This window comes from Ailuropoda melanoleuca, chromosome 11, assembly GCF_002007445.2.
Source record: "Ailuropoda melanoleuca isolate Jingjing chromosome 11, ASM200744v2, whole genome shotgun sequence".
In the NCBI taxonomy this organism is placed as follows: Eukaryota; Metazoa; Chordata; class Mammalia; order Carnivora; family Ursidae; genus Ailuropoda; species Ailuropoda melanoleuca.
Genome location: NC_048228.1, coordinates 48,516,767 through 48,544,711, shown reverse-complemented (window position 1 = coordinate 48,544,711; position 27,945 = coordinate 48,516,767). Strand labels below are relative to the sequence as shown.

The 27,945-nt window shown below is 43.2% G+C and overlaps 1 protein-coding gene across 2 annotated transcripts in view; it reads left to right on the top strand.

Annotated features, from left to right (window-relative positions):
- Window positions 1-27,099, top strand: part of FRAS1 (Fraser extracellular matrix complex subunit 1) — a 414,631-nt gene extending 387,532 nt beyond the window's left edge. For both annotated transcript variants that reach the window (XM_034671646.1, XM_002912484.4), the window contains 8 exons: window positions 3,427-3,577; window positions 5,005-5,112; window positions 6,067-6,226; window positions 10,021-10,137; window positions 17,164-17,330; window positions 20,213-20,418; window positions 21,551-21,697; window positions 23,031-27,099. In XM_034671646.1, coding sequence (XP_034527537.1) covers window positions 3,427-3,577; window positions 5,005-5,112; window positions 6,067-6,226; window positions 10,021-10,137; window positions 17,164-17,330; window positions 20,213-20,418; window positions 21,551-21,697; window positions 23,031-23,624 — 1,650 coding nt within the window. In that variant the 3' untranslated portion in view covers window positions 23,625-27,099. The remainder of the gene's footprint in view (window positions 1-3,426; window positions 3,578-5,004; window positions 5,113-6,066; window positions 6,227-10,020; window positions 10,138-17,163; window positions 17,331-20,212; window positions 20,419-21,550; window positions 21,698-23,030) is intronic.
- Window positions 27,100-27,945: the final 846 nt, after the last annotated feature.

The following is a 27,945-nucleotide window of genomic DNA, read 5'->3' as shown; positions in this document are numbered from 1 at the left end:
TTTAAGGGACCTCCACACTGTTTTCCAGAATGGCTGTACCAACTTGCATTCCCACCAACAATGTAAGAGGGATCCCCTCTCTCCACATCCTCTCCAACATTTGTTGTTTCCTGCCTGGTCAATTTTTGCCATTCTAACTGGCGTAAGGTGGTATCTCAGTGTGGTTTTGATTTGAATTTCCCTGATGGCTAATGATTTTGAACATTTTTTCATGTGTCTGTTAGCCATTTGTATGTCTTCATTGGAAAAGTGTCTGTTCATATCATCTGCCCATTTTTTGATTTGATTATTTGTTTCTTGTGTATTGAGTTTGAGAAGTTCTTTGTAGATCTTGGATACCAGTCTTTTATCTGTAATGTCATTTGCAAATATCTTCTCCCATTCTGTGGGCTGCCTCTTAGTTTTTTTGACTGTTTCTCGGCTGCGCAGAAGCTTTTTGTCTTGATGAAGTCCCACAAGTTCATTTTTTCTTTTATTTCTCTTGCCTTTGGAGATGTGTCATGAAAAAAGTTGCTGTGGCCGATGTTAGAGAGGTTGCTGCCTATGTTCTCCTCTAGGATTTTGTTGGATTCCTGTCTCACATAGAGGTCTTTCATCCATTTGGAGTTTATCTTTGTGTGTGGTGTGAGAGAGTGGTCAAGTTTCATTCTTTTGCATGTAGCTGTCCAATTTTCCCAGCTATTTATTGAAGAGACTGTCTTTTTTCCACTGGATGTTTTTTCCTGCTTTGTCAAAGATTAGTTGGCCATAGAGCTGCGGGTCCATTTCTGGGTTCTCTGTTCTCTTCCCTGGTCTATGTGTCTGTTTCGTGCCAGTACCATGCTGTCTTTGTGATCACAGCTTTGTAGTATAGCTTGAAATCCGGCAACGTGATGCCCCCAGCTTTGTTTTTCCTTTTTAACAATTCCTTGGTGATTCAGGGCCTTTTCTGGTTCCACACAAATTTAAGGGCCGTTTCCAGTTCTTTGAAAAATGTCATTGGTCTTTTGATTGGGATAGCATTGAAAGTGTAGATTGCTCTGGGTAGCATGGACATTTTAACCATGTTAATTCTCCCGATCCATGAGCATGGAATATTTTTCCATCTTTTTGTGTCTTCTTCAATGTCTTTCAAGAGTGATTTGTAGTTTCTAGAATATAGATCCTTTATGTCTCTGGTTAAGTTAATTCCGAGATAACGTATGATTTTTGGTGCTATTGTAAATGGAATGGAATGTTTTGTTTCTTTGTAATGCCTCTCATTTTGTTTCCCTCTCATTTCACATGCACTACTGCCCTCTACCGAAAGAAAAATTAAGGCATTTTTAGGCCTGCTTTCTGTTTCTGCAGTTGCATGACCTACATTCACTCCCCAAAATCCAAAACTAAGTGATTGGTTCCTCCTCTGGCCTCTCAAAAATTAGTATTCTGTGTTTTCCATGCTTTTATTCTAATTACATTTTTGGATATCTTTGTTCAGAATATGCATCAAAATCTCAAAGACCAAGATTTCTCATTATATATGCCCCACTTGTTAAACCAACACAGAATAGACACACAGAAGTACTTCATTGCAGCCTGTTTCTTTAAAAATGGTTGAAGCACCTGGTATATGGTAGAAAGAATAGAGAACTTACAACCAAGCCCTAGTTCATATCTTTCCCTATCATAACTTCTCTGAATCTCATCTGAAATTGTAACCAATCATCTCAACATGGGAAGGTACTTAGCACAGTGTAGGTATATCGTTAATATTTGTCAAGGTTTAGGTGTTTTTTTTTTTAAGGATTAGTAAATAATATCATGAGGGCTAAAGGATAGAAAACAGAAACACAGGAGGGAAAATTAATTTTTCTTATCAACTAAAGAATTATTGAGGTTATAATATCAACAATTTTGAGATTAGGCCATGTGTTTTTAACAAAGCCTGTATATTAAAGGGGCAGAATATGGTGTGAGGTTCAGATAAAATCTGGAAATTTTCTGAAGAAAGCAATAAGGCATTTCAAAAGATATTTGTTAATGAATATGGAATTAACGGAGTCTTTTGAAAAACTTGGAATCAAACCTTGAATCCCCGATGCCACTGAATATAAAAAAATATCGTAGCAAATTAAAATGTTGATGTCCCAAATATTGATGAAACATTTGGCTCTTTTCCTAAGTTACCCATGGAAACACTTTACATTGTGTTTTAAAACAAAAGAAAAATGCAAGTTCCATAGTATATTATAGTATTTTACCAATGACAAAAATAAAATTGTTTCAAACTAAACTTTTTTGTTATAAAAGGAATAATATGTTTACAGAGGAAAATACAAAATGAATAAATCAAGTCCCGCATTCATACACACGTATGCAGTCAGCTTCCCCATGAAAACTTCTGCTTGTATTTTGTTATCTTTCCATCCAGTTTTTGTTCATTGCATACTAAAATAAAAACTTTTGAGCCATTAATAGCAGTAACAGGAATCCCCTTAGAAGAAATATTCTCTCAGAAGTATGATATAGCTGCCTTTTCAAAAGTATTTCAGTGAGGCATTGTATGAGGTGGGAAATTACGCAAGCATATGCGGCTCTGAACTGTGTGTTGCTAAGTTTCCTAGATATGATATCCAAATCCCATGACCTCAGTTCCTGTTGCAAGAGATGTGACTGCTCACTAAAACACCCAAGTCAGCCACATTCATTCCAAGGATCCAGACTTGGGCATCTTTCCAATTAGGGTTGATTCAGACTCTCCTACAGGTCACTGGAAAATGTGGTCAGTGGGGGACTATCTACTAATCCTTTGGGAATAACTGGGTATCTTCAACATCTTAGCCAAGTCTTCCAGCAATTGAACAGTGGAGGTGAAGCTCCTTCTCAGTCTTCAGAGTGTTTTTGTTCAAATGTCAGCTCCTCAGAGAAGCCTTCCCAGATCACCCGATATAAAGAAGCATCCCGGACACTTCCCATTCCTTTCTTTATTTTTTAAATGTATGCATTGCCTCACTAGACTGTACGTGCCGTAAGGGCAACGATTTGGGTTCTTTCCACTGTTGAGGGGGAAGCTCAGTCTGGTGCATAGGCATCTAGCACAGTCGTGGGCACTTGGTTAATAATTATTGAATGAGGGACACCTGGGTGGCTCAGTCGGTTAAGCATCTGCCTTCGGCTCAGGTCATGATCCCAGGGTCCTGGGATTGAGTTCTGCATCGGGCTCCATGCTCGGCAGGGAGCCTGCTTCTCTCTCTGCCTGCCGCTCCTCCTGCTTGTGCTCTTTCTCTCCTCTGACAAATAAATAAATAAACAAACAAACTCTTTTTTAAAAATAAAAAATAATAATTATTGAATGAGTCAGTGACTAAATGAGGGAGTAAAAATCGGACTGAGATGTCATAACCATATGCCTTTTCATCCCAGGGAAGAAATAACCCTCTGTGTGCTCACCATTTATGTTGGCAGGTGAGAGACTCTGCTCAGTCATTCCTGACCGTTCACGTGCCTCTCTATGTGTCCTACATCTATGTGACAGCCCCCAGGGGCTGGGCCTCTTTGGAGCACCACACAGAAATGGAGTTTTCCTTCTTCTATGACACTGTTCTCTGGAGAACAGGTATACCCACTGACATCTTAACTATCCCTACTATATATTCAAGCAAGATTAAGACAAAGTAATAGTGACTTTTAACAGGAGCTCCTTTCTTCATCCTGTTGTCCTATATACAGTCAAAGGAGGGCTGCCACTCTAGGCCAAATGAATGAAGTGAACCAGCTTGCTCTTAATATATATTTCCTTTTCCACGCACCTGATTTGAAGACCTTTTTGCTCCTTAAATGCCATGAATCACTCCACTTTTAACTAGGAGCAAATGAACATGATTTTACTCCAGAAGGATACCTCTGAACCCCTAATGGGCAGTATAGGAACCCATCTGTCACTTGCCATCCTCCACTCTGGGTCCCTAGCTATCCGGATTGAGTTTTTCATCCCTGGAGGCCTTCCAGCATCAGCATATATGGACATGGTTCTTTTCAGGAACCACAGATCTATGTATTAGTGACAGCCCCTCGGTAGGAGCTCACACCTTCCTCCTGTCTCCCCCAAGCCACCTTGTCCCACTGCTACCACATGATGCCCCAAACTCATCTCCCTTCTGCTGCTCCCGTTCTCCCTGTCAGCATCCCTGGAGGTGATTTACTTGATCTGAGCGACTAAGCAGCTACAGGAGTGTTCTTTAGATGGAGCTTCATCTCTAGTAATGGAAAGTACAGTCCTTTCTTCTCTTGAATGCTTTGAACTCATACCATTTTTTGATATTTCTCATAGGAAAATAACTTCAGGAAGTTTTCACACTCTGGGTCAGATAATTTCTTGAGCTTTGGGATTCTTTTTAAATGTTGTTTTTTCCCCTCCTTTGGTTACCCTTTGGTATTGGATCATACTGAACTCATTGGGCATCATGATTGTAATTATCCTTATGAAAGCCATGGTTTACTTATGTCATGCCATATATGGCTGGCCTTCTACAAGCTAATCTTGAATCATGCATTGGTCTGAATATAAAATGTAGCCACCAGGACATTGCTTATGTTCTGTTGAGTCATGAAAGGTGTCCTTGTGAAGAAAAGCAAACAGAGTCTGATGCAGATGCACCGTCATCACATGATGCTGTGAAGTTGATGGTAAGAAGTTTAAGGACCAATATTTTCGAGCAATGGGCTAGGGCCCTGACTCTGGCTAAGTGGCATTTTCAGGTATGAAGAAACTATATCCAGGAGAATGGAACTGTAACAAAAAACAAACAAACAAAAAACAAGACCAAAAAACCAGTAGAATGAACTGTCATACAGTTTTAATTGGCAAATATGTCTAAATAAATACTATGCTCATATGAGTATGTAAATTTTTCTTAACTTACATTCAGATTACTGTGCAGCTCTACTTAGAGGTATCACTGGGACAACTCACATGTAGGTTACTATCTGGGAGACCTTCTCCATGCCCTAACTTGGATGTTTTGTGTGTGATTGCCTGCTCAGGAATCCAGACAGACAGTGTGCTCTCTGCAAGGCTTCAGATAATAAGAATCTACATTCGAGAGGATGGCCGTCTCATCATTGAATTCAAGACCCATGCCAAATTCAGAGGTAATATCAGTGTAGTTTTCCCCCAATTTTTTATTAAGAAACATTGTGAATATAGACAAAAGGCAAAAGACTAGAACAATGAAAAACAAAGTCAACAGTTGTTTACATTTTGCCATATATGTATGCATCCATACATATATGCATACCCATTTTTTGTACCACATTTGAAAACAAGTTGCAGACTTCATGTCAAGTTACCTGAAATACTTCAGTGGACATCTGAGAACAAAGGCATTCTCTTACATGTCACAATGGTGTCACTACATCTAAGATATTTCAGATTGATCCAATAATATCTAGTCCCTGTTCACAGTCACTCTATTGTCCTACAAATGTCTTTTCCATTTGTTTTTATATTATTTTATATTTATTTTATATCTGTTTATATAAAAGGAAAGTGGATCCAATCATTATTACATTCTGGCTGCTGTATTTTCTTAGTCTCTCAGTCTAGGAGTCTATCTACATTTATTTATTCACAACACTATATGACTGCAGTTTGAAAGAGCAGAAGTGTCCTGCTGAGCGACCTTTACCTTTTCAATGGTGTTTAAAATTGTCTCTTTCCACCCAGGACTTGGGCGGCTTTAAATGTAATTTTTTTTTTATCTGAAACTGATATTTCTGTTTATAAACTACCAAGACTTTTCTGCCTCTAAGAAACACGTTTTTTGAAATTCAAAGCTAAGTGTAGGGCCCCTGTTGTTATGAATATGCCCCACCATTTTCACAAGGAACACTCGTGTTCTTTATAAATGTATATGACCATAATGACCATCCTGAGGAGGCTGATAGACTGGGGTGAGATGCCATGCTGTCCAGCCAGGGTGGAATATAATCTAAGGTGTGAGAGGGTAGGTATAACCTTAGTTGTTTGGTAGAAGGATTTATAGGGAATTCATCTCAAGTACGATAAAACTTACAAATGAGTGTGTGTGTTTCCCCTTGAAATAGGACAGTTTGTGATGGAGCACCACACCCTCCCTGATGTGAAATCATTCATACTGACTCCAGACCACTTAGGAGGCATTGAATTTGACCTGCAGCTACTATGGAGTGCTCAGACTTTTGATTCTCCCTATCAACTCTGGAGAGCCACAAGCTCTTATAACAGGTGAGTACAGGATGGGGGTGTTTGGGGAGATCCGAAATGATCTCAGTCTCTTTCAGAGGCTTGGAAATATGGCTTTTTTTTTTTTTCCGGCAAAAGTTGGATTTCCATTTTAAAGGGTGGATAGAAAGAACCCTCTGGCAAATAGAGAAAGAAACAAAGTAAGTCAGATCAGCTTGTGCTGTGTAAACGAGGAAATAGTTACCCTTATTACAAGGATAAGACTGAGAAGGCTGCGTATCACTTTTACTCACATCCTGTTGGCTAGAATTTAGTCACGTGACACATCTCCCTGCGAGGGAAGCTGGGAAATATGTCTAGTTAAAACCTTAGTGGGGCGCCTGGGTGGCTTAGTTGCTTAAGCATTCTCGGTTTCAGCTTAGGTCATGATCTCAGGGTCGTGAGGTTGAGTCCTGCATCAGGCTCCACGCACAGCACAGAGTCTCCTTGAGATTCTCTCTCTCTCCCTCTGCTCCCCCTCCACTTAGGTTCTCTCTCTCTCTTTCTCTCTCTCTCTAAAATAAATAAGTAAATAAAATCATTTTTTAAAAAACCCCTTAGTATAATAAAAAAAATTTCAATCTAATCACTACAATCAGTTCAAAATCCAGTATTTTGGTCATCAGGTCGAGATGTCACCCTTATGGCCCAACCTTCTATAAAATAAATAATAAGACTTCTTTCTCTCCCACAGCCAAAATAGGTGTAGAATAGGAATTGGTTAAATACTTAAAATATCTCATTTGGAAAGGGGAAAAATAGGAGGAACACAATTAAAACTATTACCATAAAAAGAATAATGAGGCAGCCAGGAGTCCGTCATAAATATTATTATCTTCATTTTATAGATCATGAAATTAAGATTGGTATTTAGCATGAAATTCTTTTTCCAGCTTTATAGTTAAGAAGTAGCAGGCTGTCTTAAGGATCATTTTCAAAAACACTTCAATTGTGAATTTTTGGTTTTATATCAGGTATTTTTTTAATAACGATTCCTTTGAAATCAATGTGTAATCATCTTCAAAGGCTATGCTTCTTAGAAGCTCATGAGATTATACACATACTTTGTCCTAATTTATAGACACGGCAACTGTCCTCTTTAAGTCCTCTGCTGACTCCCCACTGCCTACTGGATGAAGTCCAAATTCTTTACTCAAAGCCTATACCCTCCCCTCTAGCCTTATCTCAAACCCAACCTTCTGAACCACATTAAATATCTCACCAGCCCCTGAACCCAGCAGCCCATCTGTACCTCCATGTCCTTGTAATTCCCTCTGCCCTTCCTGCTCTTTCTCTCTTGCAGACCTTGAACTTCTCTGAGCCCCAGCTCAAATACTCAGATACTGACCCCTCTGTGATACCTTTTCTGACTCCCCATATAGTGCTAGAAACCCCTCCTCCTCTTCCCACTTTGTTCCAGCTTCTACTGGAACATGGCTCCTTATATTACATGCTCTAATAGAGTCCCATTTTCCACTAGCTTGTGAGCTCCCCAAGGGTAAAGGCAAGTCTGATTGATCTTGAATCCCCAGAGCTGCAGGTTTTAGCACGTTAGGTCCTGAATAAACATCCTTTAGGAGCTTATGTTTGAGAAAAAGAGATAAAAACACATAGATAAATGGCAAAGTGTAGAGCAACATCCAGCATGCTGTGCTATGTGCGCTGTGAGAGGCATGGAACGCGGAGACCGTAGCTGTTCTGGGAGGGCTGGGAGCTGTACAAGGCTTCCCAGAGGAGGTGGGCCAGCTCATGCTCCATGTTGCAATATGAGAAATGTCTAGTTCTCAGAAAGGAGAGGAGGAGACCTATAGAATTAAAAACATGCATCTAGGGCCTTGTTTGGCATATTTGCAGGGATAGTGAGGAAATGGACCTAAATCATATGTAGGGATGAGAAAAGTAAGACTGTGGGCTTGGGAAGCATATACTTTGTCCTGCATTCGTTTGTTCAACAAATATTTATTGAGTATTTACTGTGTGTTAGGGAAGGTTCTGGGCACTTGGATACATCCGTGAACAAAATAAAGATCTACACAGCATTTACAGTAAAGTAAGAAGACACAAAAAAGTGGCCAAGTATAGCAGAACATGTCAGAAGGTGGGGGAGTGCCATTGAAAAATAAAGATTAGAGGAGGCTGTAAGGGGAATCAGGAGCGGGGGGACATTGTGATTTCAATTAGGATGTTCAAAGTTGGCCTCATGAAGAAGGTACGTTTGAGCAAATACTTGAAGGAGGTGAGGGAGTTCGCTGGCAGGGTTCCTGGGTTGGCAGCATGTCTCACATCCTGGGGAATAGCAAGGAGGCTGGTGTAACTGGAGTTGAGTGAACGAGGAGGATGGGCGATAAGCTCAAAGTAGGGGGATGGGGTGGGGCCACCACATGAGGCCTTGCAGTCCAGTGCTTGGACTTTGACATTTGCCCTAGAGCCACATCAGGGTTTGAGCGGAGGAGTGGCATGATCTGCCCCGTTTGAAAGCAAGGGTTCTGGCATGGACAGTTCTGCCTGACGAAGTATTTCTATTAATTATGGGTTACTATTCACATTATGCATGTCAATTTTCATGTAATGCAAATATGAAGTACAAGGTCTCATCTCCTGCTGGCCCAAGGTTTAGAGGAAGAGAAAGATCATGTAGGAAAACAGCAGACATATGGCCTGTCAGACAGGAAGGGGCTTAGAAACTCAGCCCTGAAAGTTTGCATGGTTTGTCAAAAATCATACAGTGGTGGAAAAGGCAAAGGCAAGTCAAGTTTAGACCATCTTGCAGGCAGTTTCCAGCTTCTGCCAGCCCACTAAAATGACCCCAGGATGTGTCATACAAGGTTTGTTTATTTTTCTAACCAAATCTTTGCTATCGCTTTATGAATAAATAGATAAATACAAAAGGAATGGTCAAAAAACAAACACAGCAAATGTGAGAACTGTCACAGATTGCTCACAACAGTTATAATTAAGATTCATAACCCTGCACTCTTCCTTCAGTGGATGGCAGCCTCCCAAGACCCTTGAAGAATCTTCCTCAAGTCTCTGGCTGGCTGGCTGTCTTCCAGGCAGCCTGCCAGGGCTGGGGCTGTTACTCCATGACAAGTGTGGGAAATGAAGTAGGTGAGGGGACAAGGCTCCCTGCTCTTGGTGTCATAACCGGCAGAGTTCTGTGATCCACCACAAACAGGGAAGTTTGCAGTGCTAAGTCTCCTAAGAGAAGAGAGATTGTTCTTCAACTCTGTGAAGGGCTGAGCCTGTAGAGTTTAGAAGAGGAGCCCGGAAACTGAATGCTAAGGAAATGGGGGTGCAGGCATTCTCTGGAGTAGGCTGTCCTGTAGCCCTGAGGCCTTTGTCACCACTTCTGTCAGAGCAGCCGCTGACGTGTCCACATCTTAATAATCTTTTGCAGTTGAGAACGTGTTGAACAGGGGGTCTGTCAACAAGAAACACTACACGGAAATTGTCAAACAAGTTTCATGGAAATCTAAAGGAAGTGGCCAGTTCTGTTTTATCTTCACTTAAACCTTTTGGGTTTTTGTAAACAATATGCCTTTCTCAGCTTTTCCATGAAAAGGACTGGAATAGGATAAAGGCGCAAGTCGCTGTGTTGAACACCTCTGGATACTACCCTGGCAGTTAAAATAACCAACGATGACTTTCTGAAGATCGTGTCTGCAGACTCACACAGGCTGTGGGTGCTGAGCACAAACACCGTCTGAACACTGTTTACGGAAGTCAGCGTGTTTCTGGGTGAGTAAACAATGTATGCATTGTCCGCTCTGACCGCAGTGCGCTCTGCCTGTTTCCAGGAAGGACTATTCGGGGGAGTACACCATCTACCTGATCCCGTGCACCGTGCAGCCCACGCAGCCGTGGGCAGACCCCGGAGAGAAGCCTCTGGCCTGCACTGCGCATGCCCCAGAAAGGTAGGGCACTGCGGGAGATCGTCATGGTCTGCAAATTCTCCTGCTCGCCAAAATGTATTTGTAACAGCAAGATCAGCTCTCGGGATGCCTTCGTGGTCATTCGCTGACGTGCAGACTGGCAAAATGTTGAGTCACCCGACACACACAGTCCCGGCTCAGGTCAAGCAAGGCAACACTCTACCGCCTTCTTTCAGCTTTCATACTATAAACAAGTATCCTTTTCATGGTCTGTGTATGCCCTGGTTTTCACATTTTTGTGCTTTTTTTATTGGTGATTTTGCCGTTTATGACGGCTCCCAAGCCTGGTGCTGAGGTGCGGCCTGATGGTCCTGCGTCCGAGAAGCCTGTGACTGGCTGTAGGTCAGATAGACTTTCTTGGGCATCGGTTTTAAGTGCTGTTGCCACGAGTTCTATGTTAACAAATTAACAGCATATTAAATAAGGTGATTTATACAGAAACGTGCATAAAACAGGGCTAGGTATTGGTCAGTCGGTGAAAATGTTGTGACCAGAGGCTGCAGGAGCTCTACCCTGTATTTCCCCAAGGAGCGGTGAGTCAGCAGTCACTGACGCAGTGGTCACTGGGGCTTTATAGAACATACTTCCCACGAATAACAAGAGTCGACCCTACAGCAGCCGGTACCCACCTCAGACCTGAGACTGCCCGCGTTGCTGCATATGTTCACTCATCCAGCCCGTGTTAATTCAGCTCTTACTGTGTGCTTGGCTCTGGTCTGGCATGGAGATTATAGCAGAGGATTAAAAGGAACCTCTGCTCTCAGGCAGTGTATAGTCTAGTGCCATCTTTCTAGGAGCTGGGCAACGTGAAAAGGATGTTGAGGATGGAATCTGACATTATCATAAAGAAAAGATAATTTGGAATGTGACGTTCAAATTAAGAAACTAAGAACGGGCCATCGGATTTGGCGATTGAGACGTGGTTGATGATCTTGACAAAGGGCAGGCTCGGTGGACTGAGGGGCTGAAGCCTGCTCAGACCACGAGAGACAGAGGAGAGAAAGTAGAGACAACAGGGATAAACTATGCCTAAGGTGTTTTATTACAAAGGGTATCAGAGGAAAGGGACAGTAGCTAGAAATAGATACAAAGTCAGAAGAGGTCTTGTGTTTTAGAGTGGGAAATATTTCAGGATGTTCATAGGCTGGTGGGAGTAACCCTGTTGGTCTATTAGGTGAAATTTAATGTTGCAGCAGAACAAGGGAAAGTCTACAGAGCCAAGCCTTTGAGTAGGGTGGGGATAGATCCAGGCTGGCCCTTCACTAGAAGCCCAGAGCCTTCATCCAGTGAAAGAGGAAGGCATGTGGAGTGCGGGGATAGAGGCGAGGGGAAAATTGGTACATTGCGAGGACAGGGATGACAAAGTAGAATCTGATTAAATCTGTTTTCTCCATAAAATGAGAAGCTAAGCATCAACTGGAAGTAAGGAGCACTGAGGTTTGAGAAGAGAGGAGGAAGTGAGGCAGTCATCTCAGAGTGGGAAAGTGGGTGTGCTGGAAGGTGACCGATAGCAGCAGATCGAGCAGTGCTGAGAGCCTGTTGAGTTGTTTTAAAATTGCCCTATCATTGACAATAAGATAAACTGTGCATATTTAAGGTAGATACAATTTGATAAATTCTGACATATGTGTACACCCATGAAATCATCACGACTAACATAGCGAATATATCCATTTCCTCCAAAAGTTTCCTCATGCCCCTTGGTAACCCCTCCCTCCTACCCCACCCTAGCCCACCCCTTTCTTCAGGGTCCATGATCTGCCTCCTGTCCCTACAGATGAGTTTGCATTTTCTAGAAATTTATGTAAATGGCATCAAAGAGTATGCGTTCTTCTCTGACTTCTTTGCCTCGGCACGATTATTTTCATGCATTCCTGTCGTGCATAACAGCGGTCTGTTCCCGTTATTGATGGATTGTATTCCGTGGTACAGATACACTGCGGTTTATCAGCTCATCAGTTCGTGGACATTTGGGTTGTTTCCAGTTTATGGCTATGAGAAATAAAGCTGCTATGAACATATATGTACAAGCCTTTACATGGACATATGCTTTCTATTTTCTGGTATAAATACTTAGGAATAGAATGGCTGGATCATATGATAGATATATGCTTAACTTTTTAAGAAACTGCCAAACTGTTTTCTGAAGTGTTTGTTATGTGTAACAGCGTGTGTACCTTCCCGCCATGAGTGTATTCGTGTTCCAGTTTCTGGTCAAAGTGGTCAGGGAGGGCCTGTGTGATTAGAGAATTAATGAGCAGAAGTAACAGAAGGGCTGAGTTGGGAAGTCAGGAGGGGGTAGTTAGAGAGTGAGGTGCTGTGAAATGAGATTTGGGAGGTGGCACATAGTAGGACTGGGAAACATGAGTGGTCACAGTGGGGTGGACAGCAAGCTCTTTGGAGGTGAAGATATCAAGGAACTGAGAGCTGAAGGATATTAGATGATTCATCCATGTGAATGTTGAAATCACCAAGGTGGATGTCAGCTAAGTGAGGGGGAGAAAGTGACCAGGAAAACGATAGTTGGAGGCACTAAGGAGGAACAGAGGGCAAATAATCAGGTATATATGCTGGGAGATTTGTATTCACCTGTTCAGTGTTTTAAATTATGAATATTATTTTAGAAAGAAGACTCTATATAATGCCTATATAAAACTTTGGTAATAGAACATTATCTAATAGGAATTGCAACTGCATGAGTGAGTATCTCTTGGGCTGGGCTACTGATGATGGGTAGTAATGAATAGTAATAATTAATGATCGTGTATGGAGAGCTTACGGTGTGGGAGACCTTTACTCAGCTCTTAACATTTACTTCTCACCATAGTGTTCTCCCACAAAATTGACACCATTATTTCCATTTTATCACCAGTGAAAGTTGGAGTCAAAGGGAAAAAAACAACTAGAACATTCCCAGTACCTTTTAAATACTCTGAGTCCCCCTCCAGTTGCACTGTCTCCCCCCTCTCCACCTGGGTAACCACTAGACTGAACCTTTACTTGTTATCCCTTGTTTTGATTCATGGTTTACCTCATATTCACTTCTGCATGGTTTTGCATGTTTTTGAGCGATATAAAAATGTCCTACTGCACAAATTCTCTCTGCAACTTTTCTTTTTTGCTCATTGAATCAATTCTTGATTCATAAGTGTATCCACATTTGTGTTGATTCATGTAGCTGTGGTTCACTGCCTTAAGGTATTCATTGTGGGAATAGTCCACAATTTATTTGACCATTCTGCTTGGCGTATAAATCCACATTCTATTATGAAGAGTACTGTATGTGTCTCTGAGCGTACATATGTAAGAAGAGTTTCTCCAGGGTAGCTGCCAGGCTTTTTTTAAAAAGTCTTTTGCCATTTGAAAATGGCGAACAGGAGCAAAGAAGACACCAACCCATCTCCACCCCTGGTGCTGAGGGTGTGGGAGGCCACAGAGGGAAGAGTGTTGTTGAGTCAGTATACTGAGGCTTCAGAGTTGGAAATCTTTGCCTCATACCAGGGAGATCGTTACTTGTGGGGTCCCTGTTATTCCCAGGGTGACTTTCCGTAGGGCCTAACCTTGCTTTTCGTCGTCTATATGGCTCCACAGGGATGCAATAGAACTGCAACACAAAAAATAACCAAGAGTGACTCAGGGAATTCAGACTTAATTCAAAAGAATTGTGTCTCCTATAATGCCTTTTTTGTGAGGTCTGTCAGACCTTCTAACCTTATAAATCATCATCATCGTCTCCTTCCATTATTTGTTCTATTTAATCAGTAAATACTTATTGGGTATCTTAGGTGTCAGGCACTATGTGGAATCTGGTAATACCAGTATCAACAAGAAAAACCTGTTTTGCTGAGTCCGCTAAATGAGCTCTTGGTGCAAACAGTGGTTACTTGGAAGCTGTCGAAGCAGTGTCAGCCCGAGCTTGTGTAGGTTGCTCCTACATCAAGTTCCTCCCGCACCCTGGCCCTCTCAAATCTGCCCACTGGAGCACTTCCAGTTAAAAGTAAGCAATGGTCAGAGGGACTCTGTTGCAAGTGTAGAGCATTGAAACTATCACTCATGTATTATTCTTCAACAAATGTATGTCAGAAGCTTGGCCAGCAATGAAGATACAGCCCGTGAGCAACTAGATCTGGGTTGTGATTCTATGGAACCTGTAATGGGTGAAGCAGACTTCGATCTGGTTTACATTTAAAGTCGCTTTATTTAAATAAAATGTCAAATCATGATAAGTACTGTGAAAGAAAAGTGCAGGGTATTGTTTACCCCAAAGATACAGACGTAGTGAAGAGAAGGGCCATATGCACCCCAATGTTCATAGCAGCATTGTCCACAATAGCTAAATCATGGAAGGAGCCAAGATGCCCTTCAACAGATGACTGGATTAAGAAGCTGTGGTCCATATATACAATGGAATATTACTCAGCTATCAGAAAGAACGAATTCTCAACATTTGCTGCAACATGGACGGCACTGGAGGAGATAATGCTAAGTGAAATAAGTCAAGCAGAGAAAGACAATTATCATATGATTNTCAGAGGGGAAGGGGGTGGGGGAATGGGATAGACTGGTGATGGGTAGTAAGGAGGGCACGTATTGCATGGTGCACTGGGTGTTATACGCAACTAATGAATCATCGAACTTTACATCGGAAACCGGGGATGTACTGTATAGTGACTAATATAATATAATAAAAAAACATTTAAAAAAGAGAAAGAAAAGTGCAGGGTATAATGAGAACAAATGATAAGGGGTGCCTGGGTGGCTCAGTTGGTTAAGCATCTGATTCTCGATGTCAGCTCAGGTCATGATCTCAGGGTTGTGAGATCGAGCCCCATGTCTGCTTAAGTCTCTCTATCCCTTTCCCCCCTCCCTTGCTCTCTCTCAAATAAATTAATTAACGAAATTTAAAGAAGAGAGAGAGAGAACAAATGATAAGGGATCTGACCTAGCCTGGAAGGAAAGAGAAAGAGGGTGAACTTCCTAGATACTGTGGTGTTTGAGTTGAGATCTGGAGGATAAATAAGAGTTAACTAGGCAAAGAAAAGCAGACAGAGGAGGAGTGTTCCTGCAGAATGTCCAGCAAGGTCAGTGTCGGGAAACTTCAAATTCATTATCACTAATCTCAAGTAGACCTTCAGGGCTTCCCAGCAGAAAACAAAACAGTTCCCTAACCAATGGCTTCACTCTCTCACTCTTCTCAACTATTTTTATTGCTTTCCGCTCAAATTGCTATATCTCCCCCGTCCTCACCCTCAGCCAATTATCTTGTGTCCTATTTCACGGAGGAAACAGAAGAAATCTGAAGAGAACTCACCCAAGCTCCTACCATCATATCTACCCGCCCCCTGCATCTGCATGTACATAGCTGTCCATAGGAAGGAACAGTCCTGGCTCCTATTCCAAGCCAGCCACCCCACTGTGCACTGAATCCCAAATCCTCTCATCCACTTTATAAAGAGCATCTCCTCTGTGAATCACTTCAATCAGCATTAAAAACATGTAATTTCTCCCATCTTTAAAAAAAGTCCTTTCTTGACTCCATTTCTCCCCCCACACACATTTTCTCCTTCCTTGTATTCAAGTTACCCCTCAAGAGTTGCCTAGACTTGCAATTTCCAGTTTAGCACCTTCTGTTATCTCTTGAGTCCAATGCCGTGAGGCTTCTGCTCTCATCCCTTAACCTAGCCTGATCTTGTCAAGGTCACCAATGACTGTGTCTTACTAGAACCGGGGGTTGAGTCTCATCTTTATTTTTGCGACGGCTTTACAACAGTTAGCAGTTGTTCAGTCTCCTCCTTGGACCACTTTCTTCACTCAGCGGCAGTGTCATGCTCTGTAAGCTTTTCTTCTACCCTCTGGCTTTTCCTCACCATCTGGTCTGCTGGTTCCTCCTCTTTTCCATTGCCTTTGAATTTGGAGCACCCTAAGTGCCGTGCTAGAACTGTCTCTTCTCTCTCTGTTTTCACATGGTGGTCTCATTCGTCATTTGTTCTCAAGGTTTGAAATACAAAGGAACACCTTCAGCCCAGGGCTCACCTCTCACACCCAGACTTGTGCATCAGATTGACTGCTCTGTCTCTCCACCGGCTCTCCTGTAGGCCTCCCAAGCTGAACATGCCTGTCCCTGAATCCCTCCCCTTCCTCCACCAAATCTAGTCCTCCCACAGTTTTCCCATTTCAGGTAAGGGTAGCTCCATCCTCCTAGTTTTCCTCTCACTGAGGCCTTCCGTGGCCGCCATATTAAAAATGTTCAGCTGAACCTCTTCCTAGCATTCCCTTTCTCTGCATCGTATTTCTCTTCATCACCTGTTTCTTTCTCATGTACTATATGTTTTTGAACTTATTTTATTAACTGACTCCGTATTGGAACGTATTGTCCCTGATGTGTATGTTTTTCTGCTTTGTTCATAGATGAATTCCCATTACTAGAACAATGTCTATCATGTAATAAAAGCACAGTGAATATTTGCTGAATAGTGAGTCCCAAGGCAGTAGAAATATGGAGTAGAGAACATGTCAAGAGACCTAAAGAAGGCCAGTCTGGCTGGAGGAGCCCTTATATGCCAGAGGCTGGGAAGAAAATAGCAAATTCAAAAGACCAAGAAAGAAGGCCAGGGAGGAGTAAGGAGTGAGGCAAGAGAGTATTTGTTTAACAATGTCTTGAAGAGTGGGACATAGCATAAATATGTTTGGATCTGGTTGAAAGAGTCATAGGGCAGGCAGATCTGGGAAGGAGAAGTCTAGGCAGGGCACCATGGCAGTGAGCCCTTCAGCAATCAAAGAGCACCCTTGGGGACCTTCAGAATGAAAAGGCTAGGACAAGCAAAGAGTACAATAGAGTTCTAAAGATGAATTAGATTATTTCTCCTACAAACATCTCTTTATCAGTGATTATTTAGCACCTGCAACAAAGTGCTGTTCAGAATCCTGAGAAGGGTGGGAAGGGAGGACAGTGCGAAGTTTACAAAGTTGACCCTGCTCTCAAGGAGCTCTTGTTTCTCCTGCATTTAGATTCCTGATCCCCATTGCATTCCAGCAGACCAACCGCCCTGTACCAGTTGTGTATTCGCTCAACACTGAATTTCAGCTCTGCAATAATGAGAAGGTGTTCCTAATGGATCCCAATACATCTGATATGTCACTGGCAGAAATGGATTACAAAGGGGCCTTCTCAAAAGGTAAGTTGTTTCGTTCGCCTGCAGAAAGAGACTCCGGCTGGGCTTGAGATGCTTTAGGACAGGTCTCTGGACTAGCATCTCTGCTCGACTTCCAGGCAGCTCTCCAGTGAAGATTCCCCTGCGCTTGGTTCTAGGACAGCCAAGGTTTAGTCAAGGAACAGACCCATAACCTTCCTTCAAGTTGCATCAAAATAAGCTCACATATCTGGTACTATAATGGTGGGCAGTGTGGTACTATGGAAAAACACTGGTCTGAGTGGTAAGAAGACTAGGGTTTCCAACTAGATTCTAACAAGCTGTCTGACTTTGAGTAAGTTGCTTTATCTCTCAGTTACTCAGAGAAAGATTGCAACATGACCCTCACTACCTACCAGCCTCAGGGTTGCCAAATGTCTATGTATTCTCCATCACACTTTCTCTACTAAAAATGGTTCCTCTGCCCCCTCCTTGCCCCAGATGGGATTTCCTGGACATTTCAAAAGGATAGCCCTTTCTTCTCCTTCAGGTCTCTACTTAACTGTTAACAGCCTCAAAGAGGCTTTCCCTGACCACACCAGACAATTAAACATAGACCTCCATATTTTCACTTTCACAGAACATTATTCATTTTTATAGTACTTCTCACAATTTTTAACATTGTGTAATATATATTACATATTTACTTACTTGTTGCCTATTTCTACCACTAGACAATGAGTTCCACAGGAGTAGAGATTGTGATCAGATATAAAATTTGCACGCCAGATCATCAGTGCCTAGGTGCTCAATAAATACTGATTGATTGAATAAACAAATTAGTCAATTATCTGCCTTTCTTCTCTCAATGGCTCCTTCTGCCTTTTCCTTACTTTTAACCTTCTCTTCCTATCTGAGTTTTTTCTCTCATCCTAAAAACACACTCAAGTCCTGCCCATAGCAGAAAAAACAAAGCATCCCTCAGCCCTAACTCCCCTTCAAACTTCAGTCTGTTTTCCCCTTTTCTTTTCTCTGAGAAACTTCTTCAAGAGTGAGGTGTGAGCACACACTGTCTCTGTGGCCCTTCATCTCTGTCCGTCTGTTGCAGGCAGGGTTTGTCCCACCACACACAGCTCAGAACTCTGTTTTGTCAACGACACCAAATTTGTGGATTTCGACACTTATTTCCTGTTGGGTTTCCTTTTCCCCAGCCTCACCTGACACTGTCTTGCTTCTCTGGCCACTTCTTACTCTCCTGCCCTGGGTCTTCTTCCTCTTTTGCATCCATGTTATTGTCCCCAGGTTTCATGCATGGCTCCTTCTGGTCTTACTCTGCTGTACTCTGGTCATCCCTGTGGCTTGGCCCATCCCTTTGCTCTGAACTCCCTATTCTCCTACTCCTCCACAGCCATTCCTTAAGAGTTGACCTTACCGTGATCTCTCCGAGCTTCATTTCTACATTTCTACATGTGGATCTGGAACTACCAAGTCACTTCAAATGGATGTCTTTCAAACACCTAGAAGTGTCTAGAACGGGACTTACCTCCCTCCTACCACATCTGCCACTGTATTGATGCATTATCATACTCCAGGTGTCCCAGGCAAAAACCTCAGGATCATCCTCTACTCCTATGCCTCCCACCTATCATTAAGATCAGTGGAATCTGACTCCCATACATTTCTTGAGTCCCTCCCTTGCTTAACAGCTGTATTTTAGATACCTATCTCTCACAGAGCATTAGCATAGCCCCCTACCCGATCTCTGTGACTCTAGTCTCTTTGTCTTTCCTCCATTCTCCCTGTTTCTGAAGCCCCAGTGTGTTGATATTACACCCCTGCTTAAAACTTTCCAGTGTTGCCCATTTCTTACATGCCAAAGTCCAGGCTCCCAGCACCCTTAGCCTATCTTCCCAGGAGTCTCTCCTGCCAGAACCTCTAACCATCCTCCTCTGTAGTCACACTGACCTACTCAGTACTGCATAGCTAACGCTCTGCATGACAGATTTGTGCTCGAATTCACATCCTCCCGTGTCACAGATGTGAAACCTCGGGCATGTTATTTAAAATGAGGATAATAATTGAACCTATCTCTTGGGCTCTTGGGAAGAATGCATAAGATAGTATAAGTAAAGAAAGTAGAAGTCGATGTAAAGAAAGTACCACAGCAGGCACCAAAAAACAGTAGCTGCACCACGACTCACCTTCCAGCATGCGGTATTTTGTACGTGGACTTTCTTTTGCCTAGAATGTTCTCCCCGTTCTCCTACCTCGAATGCTCAAATGCCTACTCATGTTTTAGGATACTGCTCAAACATTATCTCCTCTTTAAACCTTTCCATCCCTCTCCCCAGGCAGATCTCTGTGCTCGGCTGCATGCTCATGTAACATTATGTACCTTCCTCTACTGTGGTTCCTGACAGTATAGTGTTGTGATAAGGGTGGGTTTTAGAGCCCAAGTCCCTTGACTTTGAATCCCACCACCACCACTTACTAGCTCTGTGACTTTCAGCAAGTCACTTAAGTGCCTCGACTTCCTCACCTATAAAATCGTGAGCCTTATGTGAGTTCTTGTATGGAAAGAACTTAGTACGGTACCTAGCAAATAGTATGAGTTTGATAAATGTTAGCAATGTTATTTTTAGCAATTGGCTAGGATTTATTTCTGTCCTCTCTCAGCTGCATCTCACTCACCTTTGTATCCCCTGTGCACAACAGAGTCCTTGGCACACCTTAAATGCTTAATTTATGTTTATGGAATAAAAGAAGCTGTAAATCAATGAATATTTTAAGGGCACATGGAATCATTGAGCTCTTCATAGAGAGGTACTTTTGACTCTAAGGGAATGTGTTAAATCCTTTCTACCCTTGACAGTTCTTTCCTTTTAATCTTAAAGTCTGACCTAATTAAGGCCTCTCAATCTTTCCAGGTCAAATCCTTTATGGCCGAGTACTTTGGAATCCAGAGCAAAACCTTAATTCTGCTTACAAACTCCAGCTGGAGAAAGTCTATCTTTGTACCGGCAAAGATGGCTATGTGCCTTTCTTTGATCCCACGGGGACAATCTACAATGAAGGGCCTCAGTATGGATGCATTCAGCCAAACAAACACCTAAAACACAGATTTCTGCTGCTGGTATGTTAACTGTTAGTGTTAAATAGCTGACACTCAAGTTGATTTCCTTAGCTAACAATTCTGCCTAAAGTAGGTGGAACCCCACTCTTGACGGTATTCTCTCTTTACATATTGCTGTTGTTGTTTCTCTTTGATCAGATAAATGCTAGTGCATATTACCAAATGTGATGGTTATGGTGGATAACAAGACAAGCTATTATTAATGTTCCAGAAAAAGGAAAGTAGAGGCCATAGTTTCTCAGAGTGTGGACTAGAGACCCCTGAATATCCCCGATTCTCTTTCCGGGAGTCCACAAGGTCAAAACTACTTTCATGATAATATAATGATTCTTGGGCTTTTTTCACACTAATTCACTCATGAGTGTAGAGCCTATGAAAGGTTTATTGATATGGTTTCAAAATCCACATTGTAACTAATCTTTCAAAAATACCATTTACCGAGTTTGATTTAGTATCAAAGAGAATATCCACAATTATCTGAAAAAGATATGAAATCATTTCTCCCTTTTTCAGCTGCACATCTGTGTGAGGCCAGATTTTCTTCATATGCTTCAGCCAAACTAACATAACACAACTGAGTCGATATAGAAGTTTATGAGAATCTAGTTCTTTCCCAGAGATTTGCACAAATGTAAAACAATGCCAGCTCTCTTTGAGGAGCTGGGGGTGAATATAGGCATTTTCTCTAAAAAAATGTTACTTATGTTAACATGCAGTGGGTTTCTCATTGCCACTTTAAAATGAATTAGAAAATAAGTATTTTCTAATTTTTCAGTGTTAATTTTAATAGTCAATATTGATAGTTATAAACCATGTAAACAAAACACTTTTGGAGTCCTTGACTTTTAACTGTGTAAGGGGTCCTGAGACCAAGTGGCTTGAGAATTATTTGTCTAGGCTTTCCCACTCTTTGAGCTTCAAGATCACAGAATCCACCAAGTGTCCTTTCTTGAAGAGAGCAGTGGGTGCCGAGGCAGTGGTTGGCTTAAGGAAGGGCCTTTATAGCACGTACACTCCTGACCCAACCCAAGGCAGGAGTGGAGAGTACCTTTCTCTTCCCAGTGACTGCCACCTGCCGGGTGAGTGGTTCCATCTTTCTAAACCTTGTGTTTCTTTTTTTCTGAAATTCTAGGACCGCAGTCAGCCTGAAGTAACTGATAAGTACTTCCATGATGTGCCCTTTGAGGCCCACTTTGCTTCCGAGTTGCCTGATTTCCATGTGGTCAGTAGCATGCCGGGTGTGGATGGATTTACTCTGAAGGTAGATGCACTCTATAAGGTGAGTGTGGTGAGAAGAGTGGAAGCATAGGACCAAGGCCACTTTAAAAGTTACAAAAAAGGAAGATGATATTATCTCTGGACTATTAGTCTCTTTTTATAGCATTCTTGCTGGTGGGTCTTTTTTATTGGTGTTGAGCTTATCATTCACCCCTAATTTTTTTTAAAGATCTTATTTATTTATTTGAGAGAGGGAGAGCACGTGCACACAAGTGGGGGGAGGGGCAGAGAGAGAGGGAGAGAGAGAATCTCAGTCAGACTCCCTGCCGAGAGCGCAGCCAGATGCCAGGCTCAATCTCACAACCCTGAGATCCTGACCTGAGCAGAAACCAAGAGTCAGATGCCTAACTGACTGCACCGCCCATTGCCTCCATTCACCCCAGGTTTTCATCATCTATCCCAAGAGACCACAGCAATAATAAATTCTTCACTTTGCTTATACTTACTTGTCATTGTGTGGGTCAGGGGTGCATATGGTACTCTGGTTTTTCCTAAACTCTTGTATTGCCTGCCTTTTTGGCTCTATGCTGCACCAGCTGATTTTCACAGGCATCTGGAAAACATTGAACAAAGTCATAAATACAGTACAGCCATTTAGAATGACAAGAATTACTAGTATTTGATGAGCAAAGATACTCTAAATCCAGTAATAAACATGAACTTCCAAAATCAAATTCCACCTTTTCTGATCTTCAAATATTAATCCATGACCTTGGATTTCAGAACCGTCGCCATTCCTCAGAAGTTAGTTCAAAACCATAGAGGGTTTCAGTGGGGGCACAGGAAATGGCAATAAAATACTTGATATTTAACCACTCAGGGGATGGTCCAGGAAGTGTTCGGATTTAGGAAGTTTTTGTCATGTATCTGCATATTTATGCACAGAGTAGGTGTTCAGTGGGTATTTGTTGAATGACTCTAGTTTAGCTGAAGCTCATCAATAAATAGTAAGTTTGCATAACCAACAATTGAAGGTCACTGGGAATAAACATGGTTATTAATACTATTACTTCACTGCTATCAATAAAGACTGAAAATCCGAAGTATTTACTTAGCTAAAGAGACCATGAAAGATAAATTCTTAGGGCTCTTCCATACCCAGATAGGGAAACAGAAAAGAATGTGAATAGCTGGCCCAAGATGACCCTAGTTTGGGTATAAAATAGAACCTATAATATTTGGTTCAATTCTCGACTAGTAGACACCAACCACTGCTAATGCTTTCCTGGAGACCATTTATCCAGGCTTGTGGTCATTCCATTTCCTTCCCGAAGAGGTGGTCTGTGGGCAACAGTGACATGTGCGCCTCGTCTCCCTGTCTCCTCCTCCCGCAGGTGGAAGCAGGCCACCAGTGGTATCTCCAGGTGATCTATGTCATTGGCCCTGACACCATCTCAGGGCCCCGGGTCCAGCGCTCTCTCGCAGCACCCCTGAGGCGCAACCGAAGGGACCTGGTGGACCCCAGCGGCCATCTGACCCTTGACGATTCCCTCATCTATGACAATGAAGGGGACCAAGTCAAGAATGGCACCAACATGAAGTCCCTGAATCTGGACATGCAAGCGCCGGCGGTGGCGGCTTCTCTCTCGCAGACCGGGGCGTCTCTCGGCAGTGCCCTCGCTGCCATCATGCTCCTGCTTCTCGTGCTTTTGGTGGCTTGTTTCCTCACCAGGAAATGCCAGAGGCAGAGGAGGAAAACGCCCACAGAGGACATTCTGGAGGAATACCCTCTGAACACCAAGGTGGATGTGTCCAAGAGGAGCCCGGACAGGGTGGAGAAGAACTCGAACAGACACTACTGCACCGTGCGCAACGTCAACATCCTGAGTGAGGCCGAGGGGGCTTATGCTTTCAAAGGTGCTAAAGTAAAAAAATTGAATCTGGAAGTCAGAGTTCACAACAATTTACAAGATGGAACGGAAGTTTAACGGCGGAGACCTATGTGTATTTTTTTCTAAAATCATTTTTATAAAAACGGGGGTCAAATACTGGTATTTTTATAATCTTGCAGTTTAAAAAGGGAAAACTATAGCTTTGAGTGGCGGAAGGCACACATCACATGCATCAACTCACAACTGAGCTACCTCATTAAACAAAGAACCACTGAGACCCCAGAGTTCTGGAGCAGAGTTCTCTCGGGAGATCTCTTGAATAGTGTCAGCAGCTGCGGACTGCTCCTTCTGTAAGGCTGGTCTTAGAAAGCACAGATTTCACTCTTGGCCAGGGGTTAGGCTTTCCAGCTAGCTGATGGGGCTCGGCAGATGTGGACGGTGCGGTGGCAGGTCTCCGGGGCAGCAGGGGTTGGGGGATGGGGTTGGGGGCAGTTCAGGACCATTGGTTTCCTCTCCCACCTCTAGCTGTCTTCTACTTGGGCTTGTCCTGGGCCTCCGGGCAGCAGAATTTGGATTGCTGACACTCTGATTCCATTCAAAATTCTGCTAATCAGCATAACCTATGTACGTGCTCATGGTATCTGCTTGACAGCTTGCACGCCATGGCCTCTAACTGTCCTTTGCATTTCCAGAGCCTTTTCACCTGGGGGTTTCAAAGTACTCTAGAGGAGAGCCCTGTCCCACAACTTGCAGGAGACATCTGGCACGGCGGAACCCCTGCCCTTTCAGCCCTTTCAGAAGGGCAGACAGAGAGAGGAGGGGCCTGACCATATTAGTGATGCAGGGCCCCCTAGGCCCAGGGGGACGTCCTTGTGCCCCACTGGTTCACACTGTGCCACGGACACGTCAGGACATCCTCCCTGACGGAGAATGCTGCGAAACAAGATCAGTGCACCTGGCCTTTTTATTCCACGGGGCCACGGATGCTTACAAAACCTGCCATACTTTCCTGCCACCCCAGGCTTTGCCCAATCCAGTAGCAAGACTCACCCACGTACTTCGCTAGCTGCGAGTTTTGTATTTTGCTAGGGTTTCGGAAAAGTAACTTATTCTTTTAAATAAAGCAAATTAGGAGAAAGCCCAGCTCAGAGTGAAATCTGAGTTAATTGATGCCAACTAGTACTCACAGCAGATCAAGTACCAACCCTCACGGCAGATGAAGGCGCCGATCCCGGGAAGGTTTTCAGGGATTTCTCTTCTGGGGGGTTCTTTTCTGGTAGCTCAGGCATTGATTTTACCACATCAGCACGTGACAGGGCCATAAACACATGGCTTTAAAATGATTTCATGTTCAAATAGCAGCTTCAGGATTTTGTATGAAGTGTGCACACAGCTTGCCTTTGTGTTTCTCTTTTGTTTTTGCCTTACTGGCAAAAACACAAGCATGCGTGTCATGTCGTTTTGAAATGAAGGCACAATTTCATTACTGAGGAGGGAAAGACATGTTCTCTTCCTGATGCATGGCACACCATAACCACTGAGCAAATCACAGAGCATCACACTGTGTCCTATTTGTTTTAGAATGACCCAAGCTCTTTGAGAACATTCCACACTGCAAACACTTTGGTTCTAGAAAGCTAGGAAGAATGAGCCATGGGCGGTTTTCGGCATCTCTACCAGACGCCAAGCTCTTGAGAAAAGGACCTTGCGAGGCGTGCCTTTGGTTCTTCAGCAGCGCCTTGCACGGAACGAGCACTGCAGAAATATTTGTTAGGTAAACAAGTGAATGGTGGTGTGGGTGAGTGGTAGAGGAATCAATTCAGGAAGGGGAGGTGAGAGACGATGATGGCAAGATCAGAAAGGAAAAAAAAAAAACAACCCGAAACTGCCTCTTCTGCTTGGATTATAAAGCAACCTCATTAGAACAAAAAAGCACCACGTGACATAGGCATGAATCTAGCTGCGGTCTTAGGATGACTGAACAGAACATGAGAACGCAGTAGCATAAGTTGAAACTGTGGGTCAGCTCCGGAGCAGGACATTTAGGGGAAAGTCTGACTTGGCATTCTGAGATGAGTAAAGTCTTCAGGCAAGGATAGCACAGGGTGAGCCCAGAACCCAAAACTCCTGACTTGTCGCGCGCTCCTTGAGACCAGCTTGGGCAGCGTGGGGCAGAACTTCTGTATCGGCCTCAGGAGCGTACAGAATTGGTGTCTCATGGCCGGAGAGCTCATCAGCCTGGTGTGGAATCTCCTCCAGAACAGCCTAGAAGGTTAATGCCAATTCTGCAAGGACAGGAAGCCCATCATTTGTGGGGCCACTTTTGATTTGTCCTGTTACTTATCACTGTCCCTACTTGCCAGAACGCTTCCGCATTCAAGCGGCCTGGTTGCCTTTGCTCAGATATTCTTCTTGCACATCCGTTCCACTCCTGCTGAGGCGGACACACGCCTGGGAAGGGTGCAGACGTGCGCAGAGTGAAGCTAATGTGGGAAGAGATGGAGACCAAGACCTCCGAGTGCTCTCGGCAGCCTCCATGGACGTGGTCATGAGTGACAAGGACAACATCCTGGCAGGACCATGAGACCGTGAGCTCTCTGTGCGAAAGGAAAGCCTGGGACTACTCCCACCTCCCTCCCTTCCTGCTCTTCCCCCCACTACCTATGCTTTTTAAAATGCCAGTTCTTCTTTAGTGGATGCACACTCATTAAATAGCAAGTGTTAAGAGATGTGAAGCTGAGATTTGCTCCTTTGATAAGGTTTCTCATTTGGTTTATGTTTTCTGTTTCATAGTAGGAATCCGACAATTTGGTGACCAATGTGGGATTATATTTCAGTGAAAGCCCTCCTTTCAGTCTCCCTAACTTGCTCACTAATGCCTTGTGTGTGTTTTACTACTCTCCTATACCGTGCAGTTAGGTGAGGGGGAGTAAGAAGCCCTCCGGGGTTGCTAGTTGCTCTCCTACACTGGCTGTGAGGGTTGAAAGAGAGAAGAGTCTGCACCCCTTTTCTGCCTCACTGGTCTGTTCTGGTCCCCAGGCCTCCTGAAGGCCGCCTGCAGACTCCGCGCTGGGTGTGGAAGTCACGTTGGAATGTGTTTGCATAGTCTTAGGACATTCAGTCCCAGTGTCCTGTGGGTGTTCATTGTTCTTGGATACGACACACATGATCAGACTGAGTGAAACATTTGTGGTGCTGTCAACCTGATTTCTTGACTCAAATGATCTTTGTATTACTAATACCAATTTGTGTGTTATGAATTTCTGATTTCTCCAATAGCGTATGCCACTATAGACATTTGTATTAATAAATGACAGTCTGGTTGCATTTTTTTGTTGCTATGTTCTTTATAGATTATTGGTCTCATTCACAGAAGACACCACCTTTGAGATGGCAAAATCATTATGAAATTTGAGGCAAAGTTTTTTGGAGAAAACCTGCCTGAAGGGGTTGAATCTGAGACACACATGGACCGTGCTATGAGTCAAATGAAGAAGAACTTACACAGCCCCAGATCATCATAGCTCATCTTCTGCAATCAGTTGAAACCCCAGTACGATGAATAAATCAAATCTCCATGTGTAATACAATAGGATGATTATTTATGCTGTGTTTATTACTGTCAAACCCTCTTAGGATCCCTAATACAGTGTGTAAATTGATAGGTCCTGTTATGCACTCACAAAAATTTGTGAAGTGTCCCTAACTCACCCTGGAGAGATGACCAAGGCTCAAATAAGTTGATTGGCGTGTGAAGGGACAATGGCAGGGTCAGAAAGCAACTGCGCCCAGTCTCAGCGTTCTGCGAGCCCGGGCATGTGTGCCGATCCCCTCCGGGGAGCTGCTTTATATCAAAAAACCAAAAAGACTGCCAACGACAGTGACCAGCAGAGCTCTGTTGGCACCTTTTCAAGGCATATTTGCAAACTCAGCAAGACTTGAGAAAGCATGTTTTCATAAAATCTGGGGAAAGGAGGCCACAACCCTGCCTGGGATTTCCACAGATACCACTGGGACTTAGTGAAACTTCACTTCCTTGCAGTTTCCTGTGATTGTCCCTTGCCTAACAGCAGGGCTCTAAGCCCCGGAGCACGTTTCTCTCTGGCCCCTGGAGAAGCTATATCAGGGATCAATCTCTGAATCATCAGCACTGCCTATGAAAATACTTCCTGAGACCTGAAATTTCATCGGCATAGAATTTAGGAAACTTGGGGGTCAGTGGCAGAAAATGAGCTCTCATTCAGATTTTGCAACACCTCACAGACGAAGGTTTTGAAAAAATGTTGTGGGAACAGGACAGGGAGGATGATACTGAGAATATCTCACCAAGTTCAGCCCCATATAATTGTTGATTTTGTTGGTTAAAAAAGTCCAGTACCAGTTGTTTTATATGTCTCAGCCTAATATTAAAATGACA